Consider the following 10,414-nt stretch of genomic DNA (forward strand, 5'->3'; position numbering starts at 1 on the left):
CTTTCCTCACTGGGGTATTTTCCGTGTTGGGGCCCCTGGGCTTATACCATCCTGCTTTTCCAACTAAGGTTTTAGCTTAGCAAATAATGATAATATATATATATATATATATATATATATACACACACACACACACACACACACACATAGCAACCACTACAAATGGAACCGTTTCTAGTCTCCTGCAGGACAAAGGCATTAGACATGATAACTCCTGTCTGGGGTTTGGCCAGTGCCGATTTGTGATAGTGGGAGATTTTTGTCTGACTAGTATATATTTGCTGATCGTGGCGAGTACAAAACCTTTCACCACGTTAAGGTATCCCCACTTAGAAAGTATTTTAGAGAAAATTTTTTATGAAGTTTCATAGAGGAAAATAAAGGTCTCCTTGTACTCATCTCTTATCAAAAGAGGCCGAGTTCTAGAATTATTTATATAATTTACGTAATTTTGAAGAAATCTCTTGGAGTAGCTTGAAACATTTTTTTACAATTTCCACTGCTTGCTCATTTTGGGGAAAAGACCATCTTAATATTAGCTTCTGAAGGATTTATGGAGGAAATATTCATGGAAATAATTAATAGGAGAGATGTTAGTAATGTTAATACATTACTAACATCTCTCCTGGTCTAACATCTAGTCCATATAATGGGAGTTTTTTTTTTTTTTTTTTTTTTTGGGGAAAGGCTAGATATATTCTTTGACTTTGAAAAATTAAGATTATGAGATTTATTTCACTCATGACGAATTATGTTTATGCCTTCTTTGATACACATTTCAGTAATTTTGTGTAAATGATCTGACTCCTCTGAAAATCCTAATTTGATGAAGAAATCGTACACTGAAGCACATTTTCAAATAAGTATATCTAAAACCCTTTTATCAGTATACAGTTTAAGGCAGACCTCTCCCGAATTATATGCAAAAGATAGGATTAACCTCGAAGCTTCTTTTGAATCCTATTTAACGTTGAACTTTAGAAATTTCCTGGAACATTTTCCAAATCTAAAGAACAATTTGCTTGTATAGTTACACAAAACATTTTTTTTAATGAACTTAATTTGCCACCTGTAGTTAGTTAGATTTATTTTGCTCTTCTGTTCTTTTTTTTTTTTTTTTTTTTTTTTTACAATTGATAGCTTTGATTTTGGTTTGAGGTGTATGTATTTTAATAATTACTACAATCTGCTTTGAAAAGTATTACGAATTGAATTACTTTGGTGGGTATGGTTTTCGTATCTCTCTCTCTCTCTCTCTCTCTCTCTCTCTCTCTCTCTCTCTCTCTCTCTTAAAATTCATCATTAAATGCAGCATTAAGACCGTTGTCCTTGAGAAGCGATTAACTGAATGGTTTCAATTACCATTTCCAAGTTCCTCACACAACACTAGCAATGTGTGGTTGTCGAATGGACTCAGACCCCAGCAGAGGTCTGCGTAGACCAAATTCATAAATTCAATCTAAACATCAGTATTTTGCTTTCTGATTTCCTTCCTGGAAGGGAAATTGCTTGTTCCAAATATATCCTCTCTGTTGTGGTTCAGTTCACCCAAAGGGAAGTTCCGAGAATAAACAATCCGAAGGTAAGAAACATGGCGTCTGAAACTCGGATAACTTTTGTATGTTATAAATAAAACGTTGAAGGATTTCCTTTCTTTATTAGATTTTCCCAGAAGCTGTTTTTTTAATATCTTTCAAGGAGTTATTTACTTTTCATGACGCTGGTGCAGTCCCACAAAGAAGTTTTGGCTAAGGTTCAGCGCAGAGTTCTTTTGTTTTTTTATCAGTAAAGTATAATTCACTTAGTAATTCACTCTCGGTCATTTTAGATATGTATCATTATGCTTTTAAAGGTTTAAAGGTCGCTCATGAATGGCAGAGGCAAGGGACAGTGACATTGCCCTAGCATTCAGGACAATGCCCTAGAGACTGACATATGATCAGCGCCCAAGCCTCCTCTCCAGCCAAGCTAGGACCAATGAGGGCCAGGCAGTGGCTGCTGATGACTCAGCAGATAGACCTATAGACTCCCCAAACCTCCCAACCTAAACTCACAAGGATGGTAAGGTTGCAGACACTAATGGCACTAACGAGTTTGAGCGGGAAAACCCCCCCCCCCCCCCCAGGCAGAGACGTTACCAATCAGGCCACAGCAACCTCTAACGGTATATGTGCATTGCCAACTATAACGCTTGTGCAGTACTAACTATCATCTGTAAAGGTAATGGCAAAAGTAGCAAGGTCTCATTTCGTACGTAGAAAATAATCTCTTGTACAGATCAGTTGCTAAACCTATCCACTTTCCCCTCAGTTCCAGAGAAAAAAAAATCTTATGTACCCATTTTTAACCCCTAAAATCAGAGGGCAATTTCCTTTTTTTTTATATGCAATGCAGTATATTATTACTATTATCTTTAATATGTCTGCTCTCATGTCACTTGAAATTTTGTCAGAAAAATCTTGCATTAATTTGTTATTGTTAGTTTTAGTTTTAGACTTAGTTTTGTATTATTTTTTTTTTCAGATAAAACATTTTATTGTAGATTGTAGTTTTCTGTTGTCATGATTTTACCCCCCCCCCCTCTCTCTCTCTCTCTCTCTCTCTCTCTCTCTCTCTCTCTCTATGTATATATATATATATATATATATATATATATATATATATATATATATGTATATATGATAGACACCTGTATCCGGCTTTTCCTGGAAAGCAATCATCGATTTGAAAGCATCAAAATCACAAAGGAACTTTTTGATAAAAGAGGATTAAGTTCGAGTTATTTTTGCTTGATGCAGAAATAACCCAATGCGTAAACAACTCTCTTGAATTTCCTGAAGCTGAATAGATTAATGCTCATTCCTACCTTATTGAATAGCTTTTGCCATAATTCCAATTTAGGTGATTCCCATAATTTTGTAACCTTTTCTTTTTCAATAGTCGGATTTTCACTTTATTTTCGGTTTTAATCAGCGCCTGCCATTTGATTTCCCCGGAGGCCTGGGTATGTGAACACATAGCTTGCCTGCCACGTCGGTCATCATATAAAAACAAAGATGTATCTTAATATTTTCATTGTATATATTGTTTTCGCTTTCTTCTGATTCTTTTCATGACATAGCCTGATTTAGACCGTCTTGCTCACCTCCGATTCCTATCCACTCAGTCTAATGAAAAGGAATAACAAATCTCGTAAGAATATCCAAGGCACGTACCATTATTCTTTATAGTCTAACATTACCTTCCTTATCAGCACCTGGTTATCACGTTTTATATTGGAGAGGTTCATCAATGTTAAATGGTCAGTATATATATATATATATATATATATATATATAATAGATTTTAGAAAAGCATTATCGTTGCTCAACTAGGCCAGTCCCCTGACGTTGTATTTTCTACGCAGCTTGAAGTCTACGTCCAAACGTTACCTAGTTCATCACGTTATAAGTAGCAGCCCTTGTTAGGATTGTGGTGGTGGCCGGTTAGTAACGTCCTTGCTGTATGATCGCCAAACTCGTTAGTTCCTTTGGTCGCTGCAATTTTACCATCCTTGTGTGTTAAGGATGGGGAGTTTGAGTCATCAGCAGCCTTTGCCTGGCCCTCCTTGGTCCTAGCTTGGTTGGAGAGGGGCCTTGAGCACTGATCATATGGACATATGGTCAGTCTCTAGGGCATTGTCCTGCTTACTAGGGAAATGTCTCTTTCCCTTGCCTCTGCCATTCATGAGGGGCCTTTAAAAACATTTAAACCTTCAAAACGAGAGAGAGAGAGAGAGAGAGAGAGAGAGAGAGAGAGAGAGAGAGAGAGAGAGAGAGAAGGATAGATCGATATCGAGCGATTATATGATTTGAAAAAAAAAAATAGTCCAACCTGCATCTCCAACCTATGATGCGATTTTGGAGATTTCAAGTCCTTCCTCATCAACATAGATTTATCCATTAGAAGAGATCAATCTGATGGAAGGAATCGGGAACCATTTTTATGATGAAATCCGAAGCGATCGTCTGTAATCCTATTTTAAGATGTAAAGAGCGAAGGATACTGCAATTCTTTTATTTCTTTTAGAATAGAGCTTTATTTGATGGCACCCTGATATATTCCTTTAAGTCAAACTGGAAGGAAACTGAAAGGAAGACGAAAAAAAAAGGTTGCTCTGAAACGAGGATGTGATTGACCCTCCTTTCGAAAAAGGAAAGTTTAAAAGAATTGGCAAAAATATGGAGGGAGAGAACTGTAAAAGTAGAGGATAACTGGGACGAAAGTAATTGCACTTGTCAATCCGAAGACTTTTTTTTTTATTGGAAAATTTGTAAAAGCGTTGCAAGACTGCCATTGCACTTTTGATCCGACGATCTCTTCTTATAGTTGTGGGTGACGCATTGCGGTTCGTTTGATCTTATCTTAATCTGATAGTGAATTGAATGGTTTTTCTAACACGTGAAGATATTTTGTCATATGGAAGCAAATGCTTTGACTTATTTTTTTTATAGACTTTGTATCATGTTCGTGACAGAGGGAAACTAGTTTTTTACTTTTGAGTTTGATTTTTTTTATAATAAGTTAGGCACTATTATAAATATTTATTTATTCTAATTGATATCAAGGAGGATGTAATAAGCTTTTATTAACAGTCATAAAAACGGCGAAACGTTCAATTTTTTGATAAAACCAATTTTTATATGTTGCCTGTCCGGATTTTGAAAATGGTACAATGAAATTATCCATTGATTAAGATTAAACCATAGTACAGAACAGGAACATACAAAAATTAGTTTATTTTATAGTAAATTACTCCCTGTGAACATAAGCCAAGGGCAAAAAAGTTAAAAAGTATTTAAATCAACTTTTTCTAATCATTTTCATATGACGTTTGGTACTTCGTTTTTTTTTTTTCATGCCATGTACATTTATCATTTTATCTCTATAATTGCTTCTTTAGTTATCTGTTGAGCATATTAACTGTCGATGCTGATGTTTTGGAGCTTTTCTGTTGTTGGTGATTAGAAATTTCACTTCATCTCTGTTAACATGGTTTATCGTATTTGTGTTTGTGTCAGGTCATTTATCCTTCCGTAACCATGATGATATTTCAAAGACTTTTTTTTCCATTTAATAATTTAATTCTATTATAAAACAATCGATGAAAATAATGATCGCGTATTCCTTCTACAACTCTCTGCAAACCTTTTTCAACTCAGGTTTCCAATAACGATGGTAATTACCGAGGTAAAGTAGGCTAATGCTTGTCAAATTCCACCATTGTAACGCAAATCTATGATAACCTACTTATTGCATCTTATAAAGGAATAATTAGGTTATTAAGTACAATTAATCTCTGAGTGCAGATTATTATATATATTATGTATGTATGTATATATATATATATATATATATATACATATAAAACTTATGTATATGTGTGTATAGATACCCATGCTGTATATAATACACATATATATATATATATATATATATATATATATGTGTGTGTGTGTGTGTGTGTGTATGTGTGTGTGTGGGGGGGGGGAATTTGCATATATTCAATATCCTTTTTTTTTTCTTGGATAGGAGGTTTACAGAAGTCGTTATAGGTCAAGTCTTTTGGTATGAAGTTGTTGGTATAAAGTTGTTGGACCCATTACAAAAGCTACAGACGACTGTTGCTGGGCATATAATTCCGTTTTATAATGAAGAGTATAACAAAGGGTTTTAAAATAATGTACCCATCATACTGTCGTGACAAAAGCTTCGTGCGTGAGTCCATTTTTTTGATAGGTATCTGTATTGACTCTGGGTAGTAGGATGGCCAAGGTACAGTTGGCTGCATTAATTCCGGTACACTTCATAGGAAGATAAGGACATGCCAATGTACTGGAATTAATGAAGGCAACTGTACCAGCCGGCTTCTGAAATAATACTGCAGAAGAGTTATTGGGCCCTTTGACTGAACCGAGTATTACATTGGTCCCTCTCATATTACGGATCATTTTTCCTTTGCCTATCCACATGCCTATTCTTTACACATTTTCCTCTTTCCTCATAGCCTATACTTGACAGCTCTAACATAACGGAAAAATTCTTCTTCACTCAAGGGGTTACCTACTGAACTGTAATTGTTCTTCGGCTACTTACTTGGTAAAGGTAGAAGAGACTGTTTAACTACGGCAAGCAGCTGTTCTAGAAGAACACTGCAAAATTGAATTATTGTTTTCTATTCTTGCGTAGTGCCATAACCTCTTTACCACGGTGTTCCACTCGTTTGGGTTAGATTTCTGTTGCTTGAGAGTACTACTCAGGCACACTATTCTGTTTCCTTATTTCCTTTCCTCACCTAGCTGTTATCTCTTTTGGAGCCCTTGGGCCTCTAGCATCCTGTTTTTCCAATTAGGGTTGAAGCTTAGCTAATAATAATAATAATAATAATAATAATAATAATAATAATAATAATAATAATGATAATAATAATAATAATACTCGCTATGATACTACTGCGAATAGCACGAAGTCAGATGCGTACAAACATACAGTACATACATTATTAAGCTGTTAACCTTTTAAAGAGAAATGGTGTCTGAAAGGTGAAGCTTTACGGTTCTCATCTTGTCTCTAGGAATGATGATACTTTACCTGCGTCATTAGTTTTTGATCTATATAAAGAGTAATGAATTTAATGAACATTTCCAATTAGGTGCCATGACTAATGCAGTGATAGAGTATAGTTCCAGCTCCAACTCCAGATCAATTAGTGGAAGACTTAAAAAAACATTTTTCAAATAAGAAAAAATCACCTTAGATCCTTTTCCTGTTAATGAAGCTAAAAAGGTGCGTGGAGATCGTCACATATAAATTTCCATATTTATATTTTTTAAAGGTGAATTGTGATAGTTTTGAGGAACGGGAAATATGATTTGTTTGTCTGAACGCGTGAGGTCGTGTTCACTGTAGTAGATTGTATTCTATAACATGTACAACGTAATCGTGGGTCGAGATCGGCCGTACCTTGTTTCTTGTTGCAGATATTATGCAACTGCTTTAAATAATATGCATTGCAATAGAGTTCTGCGTGCATTCACCCAAAGGGTTTGCATCTTCATTAGCTTGGAGTCCTCTGTGCTCAAATATCTAACTCACTTCAACTCGTGTACCTCTTGTTGTTGTTCTGAGACAGGCTTTTTAATATGGTAGGCTCATATTGGTGTAAGCAGCGCACAATTAGACAAAGTATCCATTGAAAAAAAGTCAGTTGTTATTAATTATAATTGATTTTTTTAAACAATGCTGTGTCCTTAATTTAGATTAAATCTCCCTATACCAACAATTGCATATATACAGTTGTCTGATACGGACTTCAGGAATAAACCCAACTAACAATTTTTTTGTTGTTTCAAGTTGAAGTGGCTATATGCTAGCATGGGCTTTGGTCCAGAACAGCTTGTAAACCAACTTGCGCCGAAAAATTACGAATTACAATCTGTGGGTCTCGAGCTTGTGCTGATCTCGCTGCATAATCGTTTTCATTATTTAACCAAAACGTCATGGTCCTTATAAGGAATGGGTATGGAGTTGGGGAAGTCCATGGATCTAATAACGTGCTGATTAACAACAGCCATTACTTGTTCTCGCTGGTCATACCATGAGTGGAGAAGGGTATTAGGTGTTAATCATGTATATGTATGCTTGCTTTCTGAAATATTGAACGATGTTTGAAAATAGAATCAACCTATAACACGACCTCTCATTGAATGGCAGGTCTCTCTCTCTCTCTCTCTCTCTCTCTCTCTCTCTCTCTCTCTCTCTCTCTCTCTCTCTCTCTCTCTCTCTCTCTCTCTCTCTCTCTCTCTCTCTCAATTTTTATTTGCTGTTAATTTACATAGTTAATTAGTAATGTTTAAGGCTTATTGATGCCAATTTGAATGGATACTTTACCGATAATCTTTAATTGATTTAATTTGCACGTTCATATTTAGTTTTGACGTATATAATTATATGGTTTGAGCAATGAAAAGTTGATTCAATCATGATTCACTCCGAATAATGGTTTTCCCATGTTGGTCGCCTGTTTTATCTTCATGCAAGGATTTGTCCATGTGTCACTTGATGTAGAGCGTCTTAAGAAATGAATGCTCTGGTTAATCTATTTTATGCCTTTATTCTTATTATTTCTCCACATACCTTCAGAACAACTCAATCTTCCAACCATATTTATCACACTCACCTGCATATTGTATTATCTTACTATTAATCTAAACAATTCTTGGTTCTTAGTATTCCAATCTCTTAATTGCCCTCTTTACGTTCTCAGCAGGTGCTTCTATTACCATTATAAACGTCTTCTATTCGTACTTAATTTGGAGTCCTCTTTCTCCTATCCATATATAACAAATATTAAGATTTCTCACTCCATCGAATAAGGACTGCAATTAGGATAGATGGCAACTCGACATTCGTATCTTTTTTATACTAGAACAGATTCTGTGCATTTTTTTTTTTTTTTGCGCATTGTTAACCGTTTTATTTTTGTATTATATGTTGTATTATTACATTTTACTTAAACCCATTTATGATATTACTATTTGTAGATGATTACGCATCATATCAAACATTTACCCAATACTTTTCTTTATCATAACGTCTAAATTTATCCTAAATGTATGAAAGGTGGCCTTATTACACAGAATAACCATTTGATAGTCTTGTTTGTTTTATTTATATGCTCTGATTGCAGAAAATCTAATATTTGTTTTTATCAAGAAGACAAAGCTAAGCTTCACCCTGGAACGTCCAAACATGAACTGATTGCATTTAAGAATTTCTTATATTTACTGCCAATTTTTCCTTAGTATATTCATTTAAAAAGTTTCATTCAATTATCTGGTTTCAGTTTTTTTTTAATTGACTTATCTTCCTCTTATCATTATAATATGAAGGTAATTTTACAATACCTTTTGTAACTTGATCGTCCAAAATATGTAGCTTCACTGGCAAATGATCAGAAAAGGAAGCTAAGGCAAGAGAGTTGAGGGATTGAAACAGCCAAGGAACCAAGGCAAGGCCTACGGTATGGCCTATAGGGCCATAAGCTGGAATATTGTATTATGTATGATGTTAGTGATATGATTCTATAAATCTGTTCACGCATTTTTCTGGGAACAAAATTATTTTTATTGAATTACAGTCATGCCGGTCGAGAAATACCAGAATTTAAAGCAAAGTATGAACTATTTATTGAAGGCTCAACTTCTCTGTAAATGAATTAACTAACCTGCCCGACTAGCATTCGCATGGCAGCAGATCAATCCCAACCCGGGACCGTGAGTTTAAGCTGTTTACTGGGGAGACCACTGCTGTGGGTTGGTGGTTGGGCTTGCCCGGCTGACGTTCTGGTGAGTATCTGTTCAGATGAAACTTGACACCTTTATCTTTACGATGTATAGGGGATCTTAAACTGTATCCCATTCAAAGATTCGGTAAAATAAGAGTAAAATCAAACATGCACAATCGCACATTTAAACTGGGTATATGACCACAAGGAAAGTGAAACGATGGAGTGCAAGATCTGTTGTCCTTTGTTTATGGTATCCACAAGCAAACTTCATACATCGACTGTATATCAGAAAGGCCACCATAAGGTAGATTTCTTTTACCGAAATGAAAAGATTTTATAGAAATATAACTAATTTGTGATAAGAATATCAATGGTTTTGAGTTTGGTCTTCATATGTGAAACTGTGATACAGCTGCCTTTGATTGACCCTGATACTGGATTAACAAAACAGACGCCAAAATACAGAAACTGGAATTACTAAAACATACAAACAGAAGGAAGAATTTTTTATTTTTCAAGTTTCTTCAAATATGTTCAGAGGATTACCTCTTAATCCCAAAAGACTAGAAACAAAGGATGTTTAACAATCAAAGAGAGAAAAGGGAGCGAAGAAATGTTTACAGAAATGATGAAAAGTAAAAGAGATGGAAGTGCTTTTATTAAAAAAAATGTTTTTTTTTTTTATCCACAGGGCATGGCATTTCTTCACTCCAGCGAGCTACGCACTCATGGAAACTTAAAATCGAGTAACTGCGTTGTGGATTCCCGCTTCGTTCTAAAAATCACAGATTTTGGATTGCACCAGCTGGGCGACGGAAACAAAAATTACCATCCTGATTCATACGCTTATGGAAAACGTAAGAATGTTGTTCTTTTATATTATTATTTATGTTGTAAATGTAGTTGTGGAAAAATATAATGACAGGGATAACAATGATGTGAGCTATTGCAGAAATACAATTGTTGTTATGATAGGCGTAAATTAGAAAGAAAATAAGTTTGATTAACGTAAGTTATAAGAGAAAATAAGTTTGATTAACGTAAGTTATAAGAGGAAATAAGTGTGATTAACATAAATGAGAAATA

At 34.9% G+C, this 10,414-nt stretch overlaps 1 protein-coding gene across 1 annotated transcript in view; it reads left to right on the forward strand.

Moving 5' to 3' along the window:
* Nucleotides 1-10,414, forward strand: part of LOC137629594 (atrial natriuretic peptide receptor 1-like) — a 1,161,427-nt gene that overhangs the window by 844,977 nt on the left and 306,036 nt on the right. Inside the window, 1 exon segment of the mRNA XM_068361051.1 lies at nucleotides 10,020-10,185. Coding sequence (XP_068217152.1) covers nucleotides 10,020-10,185 — 166 coding nt within the window.

The sequence above is a fragment of the Palaemon carinicauda genome, chromosome 37, assembly GCF_036898095.1.
Source record: "Palaemon carinicauda isolate YSFRI2023 chromosome 37, ASM3689809v2, whole genome shotgun sequence".
Classification (NCBI taxonomy): Eukaryota; Metazoa; Arthropoda; class Malacostraca; order Decapoda; family Palaemonidae; genus Palaemon; species Palaemon carinicauda.